The sequence below is a fragment of the Heloderma suspectum genome, chromosome 7 (assembly GCF_057233095.1).
Source record: "Heloderma suspectum isolate Gila_16-S chromosome 7, 16-S_ref, whole genome shotgun sequence".
Classification (NCBI taxonomy): Eukaryota; Metazoa; Chordata; class Lepidosauria; order Squamata; family Helodermatidae; genus Heloderma; species Heloderma suspectum.
The window spans coordinates 87,370,770-87,392,749 of record NC_139464.1 but is presented as its reverse complement, the minus strand read 5'-3'; the positions used below and the strand labels follow the sequence as shown (position 1 = coordinate 87,392,749).

Here is a 21,980-nt window from a genome sequence, read left to right as displayed (position 1 = left end):
TCAGAGCCTCCAAAATTAGAAACCTTCAGCTCAACTGACTCTAAAATGGTCCTGTAGCCAGCTGTCTCTTGTTTAGGTTGATTACATTTCCCATACGTAGAGGAGAAGGATCAGTCCAGGACAGTCACAAAGTGAAGGATAGGGGGCCCAGTTTATGTACTGATTGAAACTGGGATTGGGAATCTCTCCCATATCTGTTCTTGCAAAGATATATAGACCAGTCTTCCCCAACCTGGTGACCTCAAGATGTTTTGGACTTCATCTCCCATTAGTACCAGGCAGCATGTTCAATTGTCAGGATGCTGGGAGTGGTAGTCCAAAACATCTGGAGGGTACCAGGTGGGGGAAGGCTGCCATAAATAGGTGTCATGCCAGAACTCTACCCCAGTGTGACGAGCTGCCTGACAATTTCCCAGCTCCTCAGTAAGCAAGACTTACTCAAGACTGCACACACTTTGGAAAAACTACAAGCAGGTGGCTATGAATTTCTGGGAAAATGTACCAGCTGAAGACTAAGATCCATTGCCAGTGTTAATGTTGGCATGTTTGGACACCTGCTGAGGGCTCACACCCCTAGCAAGGGCCCACTGACAGGAACCTTATGGGCTTTCTCCTCCTCTTCATCACTGCAACCGGCTTGTACATATGCCTCTTACTTTGCTCCAGACAGTGGTGGTGGAGAGAAGAAGGAGCAGTAGATGTCACTGCCTACTTGCTGACTGGCTTTCAGCCTGTCAAGCAAGCAAGCAGTAGCAATGATGAGAAAGAGGATGAGGATGAGGAGCAATAGCAGCTGGTGACAATGGCAGTGAGAAAGTAGACTCGCTGAGGGAAGAGGCCTTTTGAGGGTGTCTTGCCCAAGAGTCTGTCAGGAATGATTCTGGGCGTGTGGAGATAGTTAGCAGCTCAGACTCAGAAGGGAAACAGCCAGAACTGGGGGAGGTTTCCTCCCTAGTGAGCTCAGATATGGATACACATTCTTGTCAGGAACTTGGCTTGCAGATGGCTTGGCCTGAAGGCCCCCCCTTTCCTCCCCCGTGAGAACCCAGGTTTCGGAGGAGAGTGCGGGGTGTGACCTGAGAGATGCTGGAGTCCAGCACAGAGGGAAGCAGGAAAAGTTAGAGGCGGAGCTCAAACGTTCCATCCCGTTGGCTATGCATGATAGCCTACATAGGGGAGCACAACTGTAAGGGAGGGGCATTCCCTCCTAAGTTATTCTGGCTGGCAAGTCTTGTTCAAAGTTCCTGCAACATCACTGATTCCCATTTGTCCCCTCTATTGATATTCTTAATTGTGTGGAGTAGCTGTTTTCCTTGGTAGTCTGAGAGTCTCCAAGGATTTGCATTTGTAAAAAACCAGGTAGCTAACTAATAACATAGTGAGCCTGAAACCTGGTGCCTTGGAGTGTGTGACTGCAAGCAGAGAGAACCAAGGGACTTGACAGGGCTCTCCAAAACCCGGAGCCAGTACTGCCAAGATCCCAGAATTTTCCACCCCCTCCACAGTAGTGAAGCATTACTTCATGTTTGCAAAGGCTACGTGTCACGCACATTCACAAGACTAAAGCTGTAGACACCCAGGGCCCTCTTGAGGTGTGACAGATGCCCTAAGGGTATTGCTAGGGTATGGTCCAAGAGCAAGCCTCTTTCCTACCAGGCCTAGATACATGTGGAAGACTGTAAAGCCAAGCCCCTTCTGTCACCTTTTGATCAAGCAACCTAGCCTCAGATATAATATGAGAATACAGCCTGGAAAACCATATTAATAGGCCAGGATGACAACCAGTTTCTTATCAGAGCACTCTACCTGAGCAAGCTTTTTCAAGCTGAAGGTGAACTTCTGATTTTACCTTTCCCTACTCACATTTTTAAAATCTATATCTGAAGTGACCAAAAAATCTTGGAAAGATTTTAATCTTGGAAAGTTAGGTGTAAGAATGAGACACATGAATTCCAGCAAAGGTCTTGGAAGTTTTATCAGATATTCTGGAAACTTTATCTAATATTGCAAAGTCCATGCATCTTCCACCATTTTCTGGATATGTTCATACCCTAGACATATTTTTCGATGTTGGAAGTGTCCCTTAGTGATATTTTCATCATGGGAGAACTCTGGCAATCAGCCTACAAATTTAAACATCTAGATATACTATTTGGTCATACCTGCTTACAACAATGTCATCAAATCATACTTTGTCCTGATAAGTAAGCCAGCAAAAGGCAATCCGAATTATTTGGTATCTTGTATGAAAATAAATTTGGATTACAGAACCCTGCCTAGAGGCAAACTGCCCAATTATCAAGGATGGCAAGGGATATTTTATTTATAGTCATGACATAGTTTTGCTTGTAATAAGAGAAATGGCCCGGAGGACATTTAATTTAAAAAGCCATCCGCATGGTTTATAGCAGCATTCCACTTCCTAGAGACTTAACAGAAACTGATGCAGTTGCGCCAATGCTAATAACAAATGCCACAATAAAAATAGCTAATACAACCACAAATGCACTTCATAAACTACTCTCAAACAAAGGACCAAGGTTTAAATATTTCAGCACAAGAGTACAGCAAACAGCCGTAAAGTAGGTAACTCAAGGACAAACTGTAGTTTCTGTCACACAATGGATCTATAAACAAATAGTATGATTAGTATGAACAGGGGTCATGATCCAGCCAAAGTTAAGCACATTTAAACCCCTGTGCTAGAGTCTAGATCATGCCTGTGAAGATCTCTTTTATTTCTTCTTGTTATTTTGATAGGTTTCCAGAACATTATTTAATGAACCTGAAAATGGCCTTTCACGTAGCTTTAAAATACTGCAGATCTCTACATCTAATTAGATGCAAGAAGCTGTGCTAATTAACCTTCAGGTCATTTGAATGAAGCCCTAGCATTTGGCTTGGGTGTCTTAATGCCATGAAATTCCTAACCTCATTTTGAAGTTCGTTACAGAATATGCATGCCAAAGCTTGCCAAAAAGGATGTGTTAGAAGAACCAACATTTAATACCCCTTAATGTCTTAATAATGCCAGGTCAGAGCATTGAGGGCATAGGCAAATCTCCTTTAAAAGTTCACCCAGGGTTGCTTCAGACACTAATTTTCCTATCCTGAGATAAATTCTGTAGAAGAAAGGGCATTCCTGCCCCCCATAAAGTGCAAAGTGCAATGCAAATGTTTTTGCACACGTATGCATATATGTGGGGTTGTCCTGGGACTACAGCGCACAACAGAAGCACACTGGGACTTCTGCCACTAGCCAGGGGACCGGCTTCCCTTGAATAATGTCAAGGCAGTGGGGAGACAGCCCTGGCTCCAGCCATTGGCCAAAATACGATCAGCTGCCTGCAAGGAGCTCACTTTCCCCCTCCCTGCCAGAAAGAACACTCAGCTTCTTCAGCTGGGACTGCAGAAACAAAGGGAAAGGATATTCTGGCCCCATCCATTGGTCAAAGGCACAAGAGCCACCAATTGCTATTCAGTGCAAGAAAGGCCAGCCTGGCCTGAATTGGATATCAGTGCCTACTTATGGCTCACCACTTTGTTCTGGCCTTGAAGAACTGATCTCCTTCCCCTGCCTTTTCCTTGGGTGGCCATGTGTCCTCCTTTACAGAGGACAGTCCTTTATTTGAAGATGTTCCTGCTTTTGAAGGGCTGCCCTGTGCAAGTTTGGTTTAAAGATAAAGCACCATCACAAGAAAGAACATGGGCCTTGAAGGTTGGCCGCAGACTGAGCAAGGTGCACTGGCCACCTGGTCACAGCCTTCCCCATTATGGTGAGATGTACAGTAGTTCTCTTTAAATGATTTTATTCTTTCTAAATTTGCATCAATGTGTTTAATTATCATATGCAAATATTACAAATCTGTTCCCTCCTTTGTCCTCTTTTTTAGCAATGAGTAAGTGGCCACCTGACCCTCCATTCCCTTGTGTGCCTTGTCTTTTTAGTTTGTATGCCTGATGGCAGGGCCTGTCTCTCATTTTCTTATTGGTGTGAGCCACTTTGGGAGAGTCTAAGGGCGCAATCCTATGGGGATAGGCGGCCACCTCTGAACCCGGAGGTGACCACCTATCCAATGCAAAGCAGGAGAAATGTGGAGGGGATCATCCCCTCTGCGCTTCAGCCACCCTACATTTGTGGCTAGACAGCCGATTTCAGCTGTTTAGCTGCAGGAAGGCGGAGCGGGGGAAGCAGCTGCTGGACGACACATAGGATGTGTCGTGCCGGCATTTCCACCTTCCCCACCCCAGAACGCCCCCCGGAATGCCCGATTTTCACCACTCCACGTTCTTCTTCTGAGCATGGAGCTGTTCCGAGCTCCCTGCGAGGCAGCGCGGGAGGGGGGAAGGTTGGTTCTCCAGGAACCTACATATCCTATGGCCGTCTAGCTGCTGACTAGCGACCATAGGATTGCTACCTAATTGTCTGAAAAGTGGGATTAAAATACAGTAAACAAACAAATAAAACAAGTACATCAATTAGGTAGTGTGCAACTGGTGTACTGGCAGTGCAAAAATCATTGGCTTACACATCACACCTTTTAGCAAACATGTGTTTTTATATAAAATAGAGTGTGTGGTGCTGGTGTGTGGTGCTGTGGACCAGGTCTTGGATTTAGACCTGAGAGACTTTTGTTCAAATTCTCACTCAGCCTAAAGGCCAGTCACAACTTAGAATCATAGAATCATAGAATGGTAGGGTTGGAAGGGGCCTACAAGGCCATCGAGTCCAACCCCCTGCTCAATGCAGGAATCCAAGTCAGAGCATCCCTGACAAATGGCTGTCCAGCCTCGTCTTGAAGGCCTCCAGTGTGGGAGAGCCCACCACCTCCCCAGGTAATTGGTTCCATTGCCATATTGCTCTGACACTCAGGAAGTTTTTCCTGATGTTCAGTCAGAATCTGGCTTCCTGTAACTTGAGCCCATTATTCCGTGTCCTGCACTCTGGGATGATCAAGAAGAGATCCTGGCCTTCTTCTCTGTGACAACCTTTCAAGTACTTGAAGAGTGCTATCATATCTCCCCTCAGTCTTCTCTTCTCAAGGCTAAACATGCCCAGTTCTTTCAGTCTCTCTTCATAGGGCTTTGTTTCCAGTCCCCTGATCATCTTTGTTGCCCTCCTTTGAACCCTCTCCAGCTTGTCTGCATCCTTCTTAAAGTGTGGTGCCCAGAACTGGACACAGTACTCCAGATGAGGCCTAACCAGTGCTGAGTAGAGGGGAACTAGTACTTCCCGGGATTTGGAAGCGATGCTTCTATGAATGCAGCCCAAAATAGCATTTGCCTTTTTTGCAGCCACATCACATTGTTGGCTCATATTCAGCTTGTGATCGACGACAATTCCAAGATCCTTCTCGCTCGTAGTGTGGTTGAGCCACGTATCCCCCATCTTGTAACTGTGCATTTGGTTTCTTTTTCCTAGGTGCAGAACTTGGCATTTGTCCCTATTAAATGCCATTCTGTTGTTTTCTGCCCAGCACTCCAGTCTATCCAGATCACTTTGAATCTTGTTTCTGTCTTCCAAAGTATTAGCTATCCCTCCTAATTTTGTGTCATCTGCAAATTTGATCAGCATTCCCTGCACCTCCTCCTCCAAGTCATTAATAAAAATGTTGAAGAGCACTGGGCCCAGGACTGAGCCCTGCGGTACCCCACTCGTTACCTCTCCCCAGCTTGAGAAGGTCCCATTGATAAGCACTCTTTGAGTCCGATTCTGTAGCCAACTGTGGATCCACATGATCGTTGTTTCATCTAGCCCACTTCGAGCAAGTTTGCTCATCAGGATATCATGGGGCACTTTGTCGAAAGCTTTGCTGAAGTCGAGGTATATGATGTCTACAGCATTCCCACGGTCTACAAGGGAGGTGACTTGATCAAAAAATGAGATCAGATTTGTCTGGCAGGACTTGTTTTTGACAAATCCATGTTGGCTTCGAGTAATCACGGCATTGTTGTCAAGGTGCTTCCAGATGGATTGCTTTATGATCTGCTCCAGAATTTTCCCAGGGATTGATGTCAGACTGACTGGTCTGTAGTTCCCAGGTTCCTCCTTTTTACCCTTTTTGAAGATAGGGACAACGTTAGCCCTCCTCCAGTCATCTGGCACTTCCCCGGTCCTCCATGATTTCTCAAAGAGAATAGACAGCGGTTCTGAGAGTTCTTCTGCCAGTTCCTTTATGACTCTAGGATGCAGTTCATCTGGCCCTGGAGATTTGAACTCATTCAAAGTAATGAGGTGTTCCTTGACCATATGCCTGTCGATCTCAAGCTGCAATCCTGCCCCTTCAGCCTGTACTTCGCCTTTGCCAGGGGGGTCATAGACCCTCTTTTGGGAGAAGACTGAGCCAAAGTAGGAATTGAGCACCTCTGCCTTTTCTTTGTCCTCTGTTATCATTTTGCCATCCTTATTTAATAGCTGAACAACCATTTATTTCCTCTGCCTTTTACTATGCACGTAGCTGAAGAAAGCCTTTTTGTTGTTTTTAGCATCCCTCGCTAACCTCACCTCGTTCTCCGCTTTAGCCTTCCTGACGCCATCCCTGCAATTCTGTGCTACCTGCCTGTACTCTTCCTTTGTTACTTGGCCTTCTTTCCACTTCCTATATGTGTCCTTTTTTGTTTTCAGGTCATCCCTAAGCTTTTTGTGAAGCCACATTGGCTTCTTCTGTTGTCTTCCACCTTTTCTTCTTGTTGGAATTGTTTGTGATTGTGCCTTGAGAATTTCCTTTTTTAAAAGTTCCCACCCATCTTGGACTCCTTTTCTCGCTAGCATTGCTTGCCATGGGACCTTACTGATCATTGTTCTGAGTTTATTAAAATCAGCTTTCCTAAAATCCAGGGTACGCGTTTGACTACACTCGGCTTTTGCTTCCCTTAGAACCAAGAACTCAAGTACAACATGGTCGCTTTCCCCCAGAGTTCCTGTAACTGCTACTTTATCCACTAAGTCATCTCTGTTGGTTAGGATCAAGTCAAGGATAGCCGATCCTCTAGTTCCTTCCTCTACTTTCTGTAGGAGGAAGTTATCCGCCACACAAGTCAGGAATTTCCTGGAGGGGCCATGTTTTGCAGAATTTGTCTCCCAACAAATATCGGGGAAATTGAAGTCCCCCATTACTACTACATCATGCTTCCTTAAAACATTGGCTACTTGCTTTTCAAAAGTTTCATCCTTGTCTTCTCCTTGATTGGGTGGCTGGTAGTAGACTCCGACCACCAGGTTCCTTTTATTCTTTGCTCCATTTATTTCAACCCAGATGCTCTCGATGGGGCTACCAAGCTCCTCCTCCTGTATTTCTGTGCAGAGATATGTATTTTTCACATACAGTGCAACCCCGCCTCCCTTTCTGTTCCTCCTGTTCTTTTTGAACAAGTTATATCCTTCAACTGCTGTATTCCAGTCATGAGAGTCATCCCACCAAGTCTCAGTTATACCTATCAAGTCATAATTTCCCTCCTGTATTAAGAGTTCAAGTTCGTTCTGTTTGTTTCCCATACTCTGGGCATTAGTATATAGACATCGAAGACCATGTGCTTCATAGTCTGGCTTTCTTCCTACCTGTGTCTGAAGACTATTATTGGGCGCTATCAGAGCTGTTCTCTCCATTGCAGTGCATGCGCCTACGTCCATTGTTACATTACATCTCCCTTCCCCGTAGGATTCAGTTTAAAGCCCTCCTGATGAAGTTCTTCATGCTGTGGCCAAACACATTCTTCCCAGCCTTTGTGAGGTGCAACCCATCCCTAGCCAACAGCCCATCTTCCAGGAAGTATAGCCCGTGGTCCCAGAATCCAAATCTCTCTCGTCGGCACCACCTTCGTAGCCAGTCATTCACCCGGAGTATTTTTCGTTCCCTTTCTATCCCTCTTCTAACTACTGGAAGGATGGATGAGAAAACTATCTGGGCCCCAAAGTTCTTGAGTTTCCTTCCCAAAGCTTCAAAGTCTGACGTGATCTCTTCGTAGCTCCGCTTGGCGGTATCATTTGTTCCCACATGGATGAGAAGAAAGGGATACCTGTCAGTGGGCTTTGAGTGCAGGCAACCTTTCAGTCACGTCTCTAATCTGTCCTCCCGGGAGACAACATACCTGGCGAGTCCACGGGTCTTCGCGACATACTTGGGTCTCGATCCCACGCAGCAAGGAGTCTCCCACTACTACCACTCTTCTCTTCTTCTTCTTGTAGGCCTGGGTTTCATCGCCTCTGTTTGACTGACCTTTAGCCTCTTGCTCACTCTCATGCAGGTTCCCCTGTGATTCTTCCTCTGCAGGCTGTCCTCCAGTCTCATCTGCAAGTACCTGGAATCGGTTCCACAGCTCCACCGCTTCCACTGGTGCAGAGTGGCATCTAGTTCTTCTTCTCCTAACTGTCACCGTTTTCCAAGGAGTATCCTCTACTCCATTTTTTTTCACCTCAGCATTTCCCACTGCCTCATCTTGCTGTTGCTCTTCAAGCTTCTGGTCTGCCCTTTGCTGCTGTAGTTCCCCCATACTGTCCAAGAACTCTTCGTGTTCTCTTATTCCCCGGAGGGTTGACAGTCGCCGCTCCAGTCCACTTACTTTTTCCTCCAGCAGCGTGATCAACTTGCACTTGTTGCAGGTGTAGGCCATGTTGTTCTCAGGCAAGAAAACAAACATTGCACACACCTTGCAGGTCACCACCACTGGAGAGTCTTGTCCTTCCATTGCCTCTTTTCCCTTTTTGTGTCTAGCTTTGTGATTGTTCTAGACTAGCCTGTGCCTGCTCCTCTACTCAGTAGAGGTTAAAAGCAGAGTCCCACTGGTGTGGAAGTGTGTGTTACAAGACAAATAAATGAAAAAAAGTTAGTAAAAAAAAATAAAAAAAAAATGTTAAAAAAACTTCTCAGCCTAACCCACACATAGGCTTATTGTTAAGATGAAGTGGTTGTGGGATTGGGCGGTGGAGGAGAGAAATGCTATGCATGTCACTCCGAGCTCCTTTGAGGAAGGGCAGGAAGAATGTAATACATAAATAAATAAGGTATGAACCCAGGAGTGCTTTTTCTTCAAGATGATGGACAACATTCAACCCCTATCACCACCCACACTCAGGATACTTTGACATCCATTGGTTGTGTCCCAGCAAGAACCACTTGCTGTGAACTGCTTTAATGTGAAGCACTTAGGGATTTTAATATATTAAGCAGTATAAAAGTGTTATTTACTTACATAGTTATGTATTTATGTATTATCTCTGTATTTATTAATAAATCAATCAAAGCACTGAGAGACCCATAAATACACACCACTTCCTAGAATCCCTATTCAGCCATCCTATTACTAGTTCAGCCAGAGGCAGCACCGCTTCTCTCTCTTTTGGCTTATCCAATCCAGGTCATCCGAACCCTTTGATGTGAATGTGGGTGACACACAGGAGAGAGCTAGGGTTCCCCTTCTTGTTATCTCACCTCCCTTGTTGTGACGCTGCAACTCACGTTGGCTGTTCCAGGTCACAATGAGCAGGACAAGGGAAATTGTTTTGATTCCTCAAGATGCCCGCATCACATGGGAGCTTGGGAGCTGGCATCACACTAGGCCAACATGCAGAAGGAAAACATATTTCTATGTTCTGGGTGCCTGCATCCACTTTTTAGGCACCCGGATAACTAGGCTTCTGTGATTTTTACACCCTTGTTAGTGGCTATGAACAGAAGATGTTATTTTGTGCTTCTGTAGGTCTGCTGAACAAGTACAGAATCCAGGATCTGTCAAAAATGCAGCGTCCTGATAATCTGAACATTCACACTGTGTGTGTGTTTTACAGTTCATAATTCTGGCGGTTTGCCAGTTAGAGGGCCACTTTGGAGGGTATATAGGTCGCTTTGGAAGGAATAAATCAGCCTATTACTGTGTTGTCCATCCAGAATTGTGCAAAGAAAGTTATGGATTGCAACTAGGCACAATCAGGTTTTTTCAAGATCGGGCCTACAGAAGCCTTTGGCTGCAGTCCTAAGCTCACTTATTTGGGAGTGAGTCTCATATACATATATTGGATCACAATGTGAGTCACTATGTATTTGAAGGGTGAAAGGCAGACTCTTTGCCCAGCAAATTCCAACACACTAGCCTTCGTGATCGTGGAGAAAACCATGAAAATGTGTGGATAGTGGTTGCTAAAGGCTGAGTGGTGCTGTTATGTAGACCACTTCCTGTAGCCAGAGGACAGGATAACACCCTGCCCAATTTGTTCTCTGATAGCTACTGTGCCCTATACTTCCTTCATTCTATTTGTCAGCTAATTCATACCCTTCAAACCCTGTCTCACCCAATTTCTTATTAAAATATTCAAGCAATTTGTAACCTTAAATTTCAGAAGATAATAAATAAATGCAAATCTATTGGATGTGCACAGTTGTTTTAATTACAGCATCTTGGATTTCTGGTTATGCAATTTGGGGCAGCATATACACAGCTGTACACAATTTCAGTTAAAGTTGGGGTGCTATAATTATCAGGCAACTGTACTTTCTTTCTCTATGTCCCCCCTCCCATGTCTTTATTTTTTTTCCCCTCCCCCATTTCTTTCCAATTAGCTGTTTAGATTTCACCCCAGGAAGACATGACTTTGGGACACCCTCATCTAGGCATTATAACTGGGCCAAGGAACTCAGTCAAAACATTTCCCTATTCTCTGTTCCTAGATGCACATTTATTAGAAAGCAGATCCATCCCAACTTATTTGAAGGTTAATTTTAGCTGTGCCTGCTAGACACGTTCCTCCAGCTTCTGAGTCAGTTTTTCATTCTGTACTCGTAGGCTCTCTTACCTCCTTCCATACTTGTAGGTTGCTTGAAGGAAGAAAGCAACGGATATGACTTGCGGAGACCTCCCCGAACGGCCCATGCCACACCTCAGCTGCTTTGCCTGGTAGGACTCCATTGCCAACTGCTGAAAGGGATCTTCGCATTCTTGAAGGCGTCAAGGTTTGGTAGAAAAGACAGGCAGCCAGCACCAGCACCACCAGAAACGGGCGAAGTCGACACCACCTCCGGCCAGGCAGGATCTGCTGGCAAGCCATAGCCCCCATAGGTTTCTAATTTCGTCCCATTTCCACATTGTGGGAACAGCCTCTGTGGCTACTTTTTGTCAGCAGGAAATCAAGGGACAAATGTGTGTTTTCCCACAGATCATTCAAGTCCTCTCCATCATTTCTGGACTGGAGCTTTCCCATGGCATCAGCTGGCAAGAAGTTATAGGTCCCAGAGCAGACAAACAGCCCTCCAAGAAGCAGTGCCTGTCCTATACAAAAGAGCAGGGATTGGGGTGGGGGGAGTGAAAGGAGTCACACGTACGCAGTGAGGGCGGTGAATTAACAGACCTCACCATCCTGTGATACTTAGCAGAAGAAATCTTACCGTTTGGAAGAAATCCCACAACAGGGTCAGAAACTCCAATTGAACAATTGTATTTAAGAAAGCAATGGATTAAAAATTAGGATGTGCTTTGCACAGCTGAACAGTGTCAAGGTTTTTGTTGCTGTTGCTGGACCTCTTGCGTTTCCAGTTCGCATTCTGTTGGATTTAAATACCATTTCCTTCAGTCCAGATCTTTTAAATTGCCTTTTTCCTGTCAGCAAATACACACAGCCGCCTTCTCTCATTGAGAATTTATCTGGCTTTTAACCAGCCGAGAGACTCGCTTTCCCTCGCTGCGATTTCTTCCCCTACCCAGCCCCCAGCTTTTTGAGTTCAAAGTTATGTTTACTTACTCAGTTCTTAGCCCTGTCAGACGTTTTCCATTCTCCCCTAACGGGTTTCTGATTAAAACCACTCGGAACAGCCCAGCCTGATGACTCCGGCGCTTCTCTGCACACGCACGCAGCACTCCATCTGAACTCAGTTGGACCACAGACATATATAAATAAAAAGCAGGACTGCCCTGAGGGGTGGGGTTAAGTTTCCTAAGTTCTGAAAAGGCTGGAAACTTGTGCCGGATCACAGAAACAATGTCCTTTTCCCTCACACGTTCTAACCAGGCGCTTCAAAAATGTGACTGGGTTACAGGAAACTCAGACGAAAGTTTAACATCTAATGCAGGAAGATAAATTAGGACACTAAGGGACTCTGTCTGTCACTCTAGCTAACAAAACCAAGCGATGCACCATACTAACGTGGTACAAGAAATTAGTTAACTTTATAAGTGAAGACTGCTTTGAGTTCAAAACACCTCTCCCAATAAGGAGGAAGGCTGCAATCCAACTTCAGCTCCCATCAGGCCCAATGGCCATACTGGCTGGAGGTGATGGGAGTTGTAGTCATATACATCTGGAATGCGCAAGGCTGAAGGAGGCTGCTGTAGAGTATACACACTTATCTGGGTGTACACACTTACTTCTGAGTAAACATGCAGAAGATTGCACTATAAATCTCTGTATTATTTACTGGTCTTGCTTTTTCTTCTTCCAAATGGTCTCTATTGGAGGCAGATAATTCTGTCCCATCTCTGCATCAGGTGTAACTAGTAGAGTTGAGCGAAATGCTCTCAGCCAGCCACACTTTCACAGCCACATACACAGGGCATAAAAGTGAGGGGGGATTGGAGCCAATTTCCAGAGGGTCTGAATTTGCAGGATGGAGGCACAAAAATCATAACTGTTGCCTGGAGCTTCTCGTGGTGGCTGCAGTGAGTTTTAGTCCTACCCCAAAAATTGATGTGGGGAATTTCACCTCCGCCCCCACCCCCATTTCATCTTCCCGCATTTGAGCTGAAAAGTTTTGGTTCAGCACTAGCAATTGTATCGTTCAATCACTTCTGACATGGAGATGCAATGGAATTATTCACTGTCAGAGGAAGTTGCCTGTTGCATCCCTTCATGTAATATTACTCATAGCTTATCAAGATGAGTCACTCATGCACAAACACACAAGGCGGAATGTTCTAAGGGCAGGTAATTGTTATCTGTTCTCAAGGTAACCCATGTACGTGTGTGGATGTGGATGTAATAGTGAAGTGTGCCATCTATTTTTAATTCAGAAACAAAGAGCATCAGCTATCAGAGCCAGTGTAGTGGTTAGATTGGCAGAGTAGGGGCTTCTCTACACAGGGGCTTTTTATCCCACGATTTTACTGGAGCTTCTACTTCTGGATTCTTTGTGGGATTAACATTAGCACTTTACATGCGCTTTCCTTTTTTATCCCTCCCCCCCTTTATCTGTGAGTTCTATATGTTTCATTATACAGCCACTATTGTTATAGCACCACTTCCTCTTTACACGGACAAATTCAAACCAATTCAAACCGCTTCCTTTTATTACCTTATTATCTCTGTTTCAAATAAAGCCGCAGAAATGATCGTAAAGCCTGGGAGAGGCAATGGAGGTAGATGACATCATGTAAAGGACCTGCAAACTTCTGCAAGAAACCAATCTCAATCGCAGGATAAAAGCTCCAGGTGGAGAAGCCCTAGGACTGAGGTTCAAATCCCCACCTATCCTTGGAGCTCATTGTATCTTAACCTAACCTATCTGTCAGGGTTGTTGTGAAGACAATGGCAGGGGTTGACAGCAGAGAAAGCCATGGGGAAGAGCCATGTACCCCATAATGTTATAGCACCAGTACTCTAAGCATAATTACTAATGCAGTATTTTAAAATAAATGTAATCAATCAATCAATCCATCTGTAATATTACACATTTGAGAAACACTGCCTGACTCATACTACTATGAATCCTAAGCATCCCTGGATACTTTATTTTGCTGGCTGCTGCCTGAGCCTCAAACCATTTTCTCTGCTGCAAATGTGCGAGTAAACACCAACCCATGGTGGCTTATTCTCCAGACTGGCTTAGTGTGCCGTGTGAACCAGCCCAGAAAGAGACAGAGGGCACAATCATCAAGGCCATATCTACAAGCTCATGTCCTATCGATACGATCCCATCATGGTGACGCTATATCTCTCCTGTGCATTTATACCTTGTAGCACACACAATGACATCTGTTACAATATTTTGGATAATACAGGAGAAAAAGCGGTAAATAATGCTAGGAATGCAGTATACGGAATATGTAATGTAGCCCAACAATTATTGATGCACTTCAATACCGATAAAAAGCACTAATGTAGATCCAGCCCAAGTGGGTGAGGTGTTGCTGGCTCTTTATCAGGCCATGGAAGCTCTAAAATATTAGTGTTCTTCTTGTAACTGCCATACTGCAGAAAGCCCAGGTGGTGGGAATAGAGCTTTTTACTGACTCTTTTTTTTATCACCTCACTTTCCAAGGGAGGAGAGAGTATATTGTACGGTAGTGGGTGGCAAAAGCCACCTTCACATACAATCCTTGTACAGCTTCACATCCATGAGCCAGCTTCACATACAATGGTTTAGGGCACAATCCTATGGCCGCTAGTCAGCAGCTAGATGGCCATATGATAGGTCGGTTCCCAGGAACCATATGATAGGTCGGTTCCCAGCCCGCCCTCTGAGGTTCCCTGAGAACCAACCTCCACCCCACCCCCTCCCATGCTGTCTTGTAGGCTCCGCACTCAGAAGAGTACTGCAGAGCGGCAAAACCAGGGTGTTCCCTGAGTGGAGGTGGGTGGCTACCAAGAACATGGCCTTTTCTGTGGTGGCACTTTGACAAAAGGAATATCAAAGCCTAAATGCGCAATCCTATCAAGATAGGCAGCTGCCTCCGACCTCAGAGATGACTGCCTATCCAAAGCAAGACAGGAGAGACACCGGGGGGATCTTTCCCTCCACACCTCTCCTGCCCTGCTATTTTTTGCTAAACTGCTGTTTTCGGCCGTTTAGCTGCGGGGGGGGGGGACCAGGAGAGGAAGCTGCCGTACAACACATTGGATGTGTCATATGCACAGCTCCGCTCTCCCCGCCCCGGAACACCCCTTTTCAGTCGCTCCACGCTCCTCTTCCTAGCATGGAGTATGGGGCTTCTCCATGCTGCCTCCAAGGCAGCATGGAAAAGGGGGGAGGTCAGTTTTCCGGGAACTGACCTTGGAACGTGGGCTCCAAGGTCAGTTCCTGGAAATGAGAATATTCTATGGCCCTCTAGACAGCGTCCAGTGGCCATAGAATTGTTCCCTAAGCCATGCTTGTCATGTGCTTATGCTATTAGCTTTTAGGCACCAGTTAATAATTTTTCCATTTGCCTGAGCCTTGGGGGACAGCTGGCTGGTATTAACGCTGGTTTATTTGTGTACTTGTTCTGCTGGGTTTCTTTCTTTCTTTCTTTCTTTCTTTCTTTCGCTTATTTGTTGCTTTCAGCAGTTGGACTTGCCTTCTGTTTTTATTTTGTTTTTTATTGTTATGAAATTTTAACTGTTGGTTGCAAATGCCTTTGAGGCCTACATTTGGTAGAAAAGCAGGATATGTTTTAAATAAGTAAAATCAAATGCTGGTGAGTACAGGTAACTGCCTTGCAGACAAGCTCCTACAGTATCTCCACATCGCATCCCTTTGTTTCCATAGCCACATCCTCAAGCAGGGTAGGCATACTGGAACTGACAAACTTAAACGTATCTCCGGAGCTTCCAGGCCAAACATGGTGGGCCTTGTCTTAGGAAAGTACGATAAATGAACACACTTGGGTTATTTTACTTCACACATGTTGTGAGCCATTTAAGGCCAGTCTGCCACACCTATCACTCTGTAGCAATGAAACAGAATTTCCAAAATTGTCTTTAATATGCTCTTGTATATTATGCATGTCATGGAAAACACATTCTGAACTAACAGTGGAACAATTTTGTTCATGAAATTACGATTCATACATTTGGTTCATGTATTATCATCGGTAACAATTGTTTAACCCAGTTATGGTATATCAAGATATTACAAATGCTGCAAAAATGGATACACAATTAAGCCCTAGGCCTTAAGGCCACAATTCTACACACTGTTACGGGGACTACGCCTCATGTTATTATTTTTAATTGTTTTTAGGCCAGTTTTAACAGTAAAACCCTCTCAAGGTGGTGCACAAGATAAAAATCATACAAAACAGATAGAATAAAATTCAACTGATACTTATCATTGAACTCATTTGGACTGACTTCCATATAAACACACATTGGATCAGGCTGTAAATCTTATTACCAGAATATGGTACCTCAAAGCAGCCAAGCCTACCAAGAGTAACCTCTAGTGGCTATAGCAGGAACTTCACCCACATCTGGCTCCTTCACAAAAGACTACGAGAAATTAATCCTGGCTTGATTGCTAACATTCCTGGAATAGTGTAATTTTTATGTAAAGGTTAGGGTGCTTGAACTGTCCAACTGAAAGACCTAGGATATAGAAATAACTGAAATGTGTTCAAATATACCCAGGCATGCAATTTTATAAACCACTGGCACCGCTATATCACCTTCCAACAATTCAGTTATGGTACCGTGCCATTAAAACAAATACTGGTCTTTGTGTGAAAAAAATACTATTCCCCACATGGAGGCCCAGGGCAAATGTATACTGCATGCTGCATACAAAGAAAATTTGGGTGGCATCCCATTAAAGTTAAGTACTTTTAAGTCCTATTAATCTATCTGTGGCTATGGCTACCAGAAAATGATCCTATTATTGTTTATCTTCAGTTCCAGAAGAGCCATCAACATTATGTCTTCTCCAACAAAATGACAAAGAACCCTATTATTGTACCTTAAAATTCTACTGTATCTTAAAACTCACTGATTTATTGTGCACATTATTACCATATGTACCAGGGTATTAATCCCACAATAACATCTAATTTTTCATAATGTATAGCAGGGATGAGCATTGGCCCAACGCATATAAAAGGACACACGCTTGATCTGGTTTTCTCGACTGGGCAGGAGGATGGTGATCTGAAAGTGGAGGAATTAACATCTGTCCCTTTGTCATGGTCAGATCACTTCCTGCTGAGGTTTAGACTCCTGGCGGCCTTTCCCCTCTGCAAGGGTGGGGGACCTATTAAAATGGTCTGCCCCCGGAGATTAATGGATTCCGATGGATTCCAGAGGGCTCTGGGGGATTTTCCTGCTGGTATGGCTGGTGCTCCTGTCGAAGCCCAGGTCGCTCTATGGAATGCAGAGATGACTCGGGCGGTTGACACGATTGCGCCCAAGCGCCCTCTCCCTCTGAGCAGAGCCCGGCCAGCTCCTTGGTATACACCTGAGCTGAGGGCAATGAAGCAAGAGGGGAGACGGCTAGAACGCAGGTGGAGGAAAACTCGTGCTGAGTCTGACCGAACACAGGTCAGAGCCCACTATCGAGCCTACTCTGTGGCGGTGACGGTGGCAAAGAGACAGTTCTTTCCCACCAGCATTGCATCTTCTCAGTGTCGTCCAGCGGAGCTTTTCCGAGTGGTTGGTGGCCTGTTACATTCTGGGCCAGGGAGAGAGATGGTGGAACCCTCGGTAGCACGCTGTGACAAGTTTGCACGGCACTTTGAGGATAAAGTCGCTCAGATTCGTCATGAATTGGACACCACCATTAATGCAGTTCCATTGGTAGAGGCGTTCAGAGCACCGTCTGGTCCAGTTTTATTGGATGAGTTTCAGTTACTGAGGCCTGAGGATGCGGACAAGGTGCTTGGCCAAGTCCGATCGACCACTTGTGTGCTTGACCCTTGCCCTTCATGGCTTATTAAATCAAACAAGGAGGGGTTGTCCGGCTGGGTCCAGGAGGTTGTAAATTCCTCCTTGAGAGAGGGAGTGCCTGCCGCTTTAAAAGAGGCAGTAATTAGACCACTCCTGAAAAAGCCTAACCTGGACCCAGAGAATGTTAACAATTATAGGCCAGTGGCCAACATCCCCTTCCTGGGCAAGGTGCTTGAGTGGGTGGTTGTAGGACAGCTCCAGGCACTCTTGAATGAAACGGATTATCTAGATCCATTTCAATCGGGCTTCAGGCCTGGTTTTGGAACGGAAACTGCCTTGGTCGCCCTGTGGGATGACCTCTGCAGGGAGAGGGACAGGGGGAGTGCGACCCTGTTGATTCTCCTGGACCTCTCAGCGGCTTTCGATACCATCGACCATGGTATCCTTCTGGATAGGTTGTCTGGGTTAGGAGTTGGAGGCACTGCACTACAGTGGTTCCACTCCTACTTGGATGGCCGATTTCCAGAAGGTGGTGCTGGGGGATTACTGCTCTGTGCCATGGCAATTGTGCCATGGGGTTCCACAGGGCTCTATTTTATCCCCCAAGCTGTTTAACATCTACACGAAACCGCTGGGGGAGGTTATCCGGAGGTGTGGGCTGAGGTGCCATCCATGTGCAGATGACACCCAGCTCTACCTCTCTTTCTCATCAAAACCAGGTGAGGCAGTGGCTGTTCTGAATCAGGGCCTGGGCACGGTAATGGACTGGATGAGGTCTAATAAACTGAAACGCAATCCAGACAAGACGGAGGTACTGTTAGTGGGTGGTTCGTCTGCCCGGCTAGGTGATATTCAACCTGTTCTGGAGGGGGTTGCACTCCCCCTAAAGGATCAGGTTCGTAGTTTGGGGGTGCTCTTGGATCCAGAACTGTCACTTGAGGCACAGGTGAACTCAGTGGCACGGAGCACTTTTTATCAGCTTAGGCTGGTATACCAACTACGCCCTTATCTGGACAGAGATAGCCTAGCTACAGTTATCCATGCTCTGATAACTTCTCGTCTGGATTACTGCAATGCGTTATACGTGGGGCTTCCTTTGAAAACGGTCCGGAAACTTCAGCTGGTCCAAAATAGGGCAGCAAGATTGTTAACAGGGACTGGCCTGTGAGCTCATATTATGCCAGTACTTTTCCAGCTGCACTGGCTGCCTGTCCATTTCCGGGCCCGATTCAAAGTGCTGGTGTTAACATTCAAAGCCCTTAACGGCTTGGGGCCAGGTTACCTGAAGGATCGCCTCGTCCCATATGTGCCTGCCCGGACCTTAAGATCATCATCAGCGGCCCTTCTCTGTGAGCCCCTGCCAAAGGAAGTGAGTCGGGTGGCTACTAGGAGGAGGGCTTTTTCTGTTGTGGCACCCTGGCTCTGGAATGAGCTCCCTAGTGAGGTTCGCCTGGCGCCTACATTGTATTCCTTTCGGCGCCAGGTGAAGACCTTTTTATTTTCCCAGGCATTTTAGCATTTTAGCTTTCTAAATTTTTATCTTTGCTGTTTTAAATCTGTATTTTAAACTTTTGCACTGCTGCTAGGTTTTATTGTGGTTGTATTGTTATATTGTGGTTTTAATGTTCTATATATTTTAAATTGTTTTATTGTGTGTTGCTTGGTTTTAATTTTTGTGAACCACCCAGAGAGCTTCGGCTACTGGGCGGTATAGAAATGAAATAAATAAATAAAAATAAATAAATAAAATGAGCAACTTGTGGCCCTCCAGATGATGCTGGACTACAATTCCCATTATCCCTGGCCATTGGCCATGCTGGCTGGGGCTGATGGGAGTCAGGGTCAAACATGTCGAGGGCTACAGGTTCCCCACCCCTGGAAAGAGACCCTTAATTTCCTGACGTCAAAGTAATGTGTAAACATATTTAAGCATCATATATAAGGATGAGGTTTTAAAAAGCTTATCTCAAGCCCCTACAGTCATTTGCTAGCAGAGATGGTTAACTGGCGAAATCCAGTTTTGGGTTCCACCCAAATTGTAGGGCTGAGCCAAAGGACCGGGGGCGGGGGGGGGGGGCCTTTTTGCAAAAACATTCAGTGGTAGCAAGAAATGACTACCCTTTCCAAGTTGGGAATGGGGAGAAAGTGTTCCATAAAAATAAGGCAATGCTGTCCCAGGAAATATTGCCTTTACTCTGAACTGAGTAAAGTGTCATGATAGTAAGCTTAATAATATGTGTTGCTTGATTGGCTGAGAGCACCATTCCCAGGAAGAAGGCCAGGTCTGTGTGGGGGGAATGGTGCCAGATCAGCAACCAGTCAAGGAATGCAGGCTGTGGACAGGTGAGCACATTAGGGTGTGGGGGAATGTTTTGACCACTCCTAAAGCACTACTTTCATGACAGAAATTGATATGAAGTTAGCATTCAGCACAGCCTGTTCTATTGTCAAGAGGTGATCTTAAGTCTCTTCAAATTTATCTTGTGTTGCCATTCAAGACTATTTTGTCCATTAATGTTTTACTATAATTTATTGGATTTTTTCGTAAACCCATCTTTCTTACACATTTCAAAGTTCACTTTCAGAATTCTTCCATTTAGTCTTGTGTACTTGTGCAAAACCAAACTCATGTATAATGGTGTATGTATTTTGCATACTAAGATCATTTTTGTGTAGGAAAATATAATATGTCAAATGTAGAGATGCAATATTGATATGTTCATTGCTGGACATAATTTACTAGTTAATTAACTTTTAGGGTTTTTTTTTCAGTTTCTAGACTGCCTTGCAAACAAGAACACAAAGTGGTTATTTCCTCATACATTAAAAAACATTGACCTGGTTCGCACAATCACTTCAGCCCACCATGGCTTAAGTCATGGTGGGTTGTTTTGCATGCTGGTGGCCATTTTGAATATTCAACCCCTGAACGGTGGTTGCCCATAGTTATGTCACCTGAACCCAGGAGGAATGGGTTAAGGGTTGCAAAGAAGCATTCCCTCCTACTCAACCCTCAAATAACCCACGGTCTGTTGTAGGGTTATTTGAGGGTTGTTTAACCGTCAGACAATCCCTGCTACCTGGGTTCGTACAACATGGCAAACCATGGCAACCACCTGACGGGGGCTGAATATTCAAAATGGCCAACATGGCTTGGCTGTGATCGTATGGAGCAGCCCAGTATGTGAAAACAATCTTGATTTCAACAGAACTTACTTCCAAATTGGATCGCCATCAAGACGATTTTACTTTTATACTTCAAGCTGACAATACTGAAACTCTTGCAATAAAGGTTTTAGGAATTTGGGGTTTTTTTAATAATCCAATAATTATTTTGACCAGCTACTTCCCCTCAACCATTTTTTAATGTAAAAGTCCTGAAGAGAATTTAGGTGAAAAACAGAACCTGTAATGTGGTTAAACACAGGAGCACAAGCACTTGCATCTCTCTTACCCTTTTATCCCATTCAAGGAGAAGTGGTGTCTGCAATCAATTCTTACCCCATTGAGGGATTCCATAAACAGTGCTTTAATGCTTCTTTTGAAACTTTGGCTATTCTTTGTATCTTGTAACTAAATTCACTTTGGAGTAGGTTTTATTTCATTTATCACATATGTATCGTACCCAAAGCAGCATGGAAGTTACACAGGGTTATCCCATTTTATCCTCCCAAGAGGTCTGTGAGATCATTTTGGCTGAGACATGGTGACTTGCCCAAAGCCATCCAGTGGCTCTTGTGGATTAGATTCAGGGGAGAACCTTCTGTGTAAACCTGACTGCTTGTTGTGATCCACACACAGAAACAATCTTCATATGTATATGTTGGAGCTGGACTCTGATATTGTACTGTTCAACATCTCAAAGGCATGATTCAAGTTTTACAAATATTGGTTTGGATCCAGATATTCCCATGAACAAAAGTGCTCTTTCCATCTGTGGAAGCCTTTTGATCCAGTGGAGGAATCCTGGCGAAACGGAGGAAAGGAAGTGAAAATTTTTGATTCCTCCTCCCCTTATGCCCCCTGAAAATCTGCTCTGGGGGGCTGGACATCCCTCTGGAGCAGTGTGAGAGGTGGAGCTGGAGGCTGAAGGGGAATTCAACAAAAATAGCCTTCTCCGCCTTTCCACCAATGGGAGAGACCTGAGCAGAACTCTAGGGGGTGGCTCCTCCTGGCAGAAACAAAATCTGGATTCAAACCACTACTTCTGACATGTGCTAAATGTGAGATGAACTTAGCCCAACTATGTGATGGGTTTTCATTTAAATAGGCTATTTAATAGAGGGATGTGTTTCCTAAGAGTATTATAAAATTTAGGAGGTTTCTGTTTTATGAGAACATTTCATTTTTAATTGTTCTGTACCTAGCATTATTTAATGTTAAAAATGGAAAAATCCTGACAGAGAAAACAACCACACAACAGACA

At 44.9% G+C, this 21,980-nt stretch overlaps 1 protein-coding gene across 1 annotated transcript in view; it reads right to left on the bottom strand.

Moving 5' to 3' along the window:
- The window catches only part of CPED1 (cadherin like and PC-esterase domain containing 1), a 153,479-nt gene extending 141,628 nt beyond the window's left edge, over positions 1-11,851 (bottom strand). The window contains exons 1-2 of the mRNA XM_084811823.1: positions 11,729-11,851; positions 10,787-11,259 (exon numbers count right to left, since the gene is read on the bottom strand). Of these exons, the coding sequence (XP_084667949.1) occupies positions 10,787-11,047 (261 nt within the window). The 5' untranslated portion in view covers positions 11,048-11,259; positions 11,729-11,851. The remainder of the gene's footprint in view (positions 1-10,786; positions 11,260-11,728) is intronic.
- Positions 11,852-21,980: the final 10,129 nt, after the last annotated feature.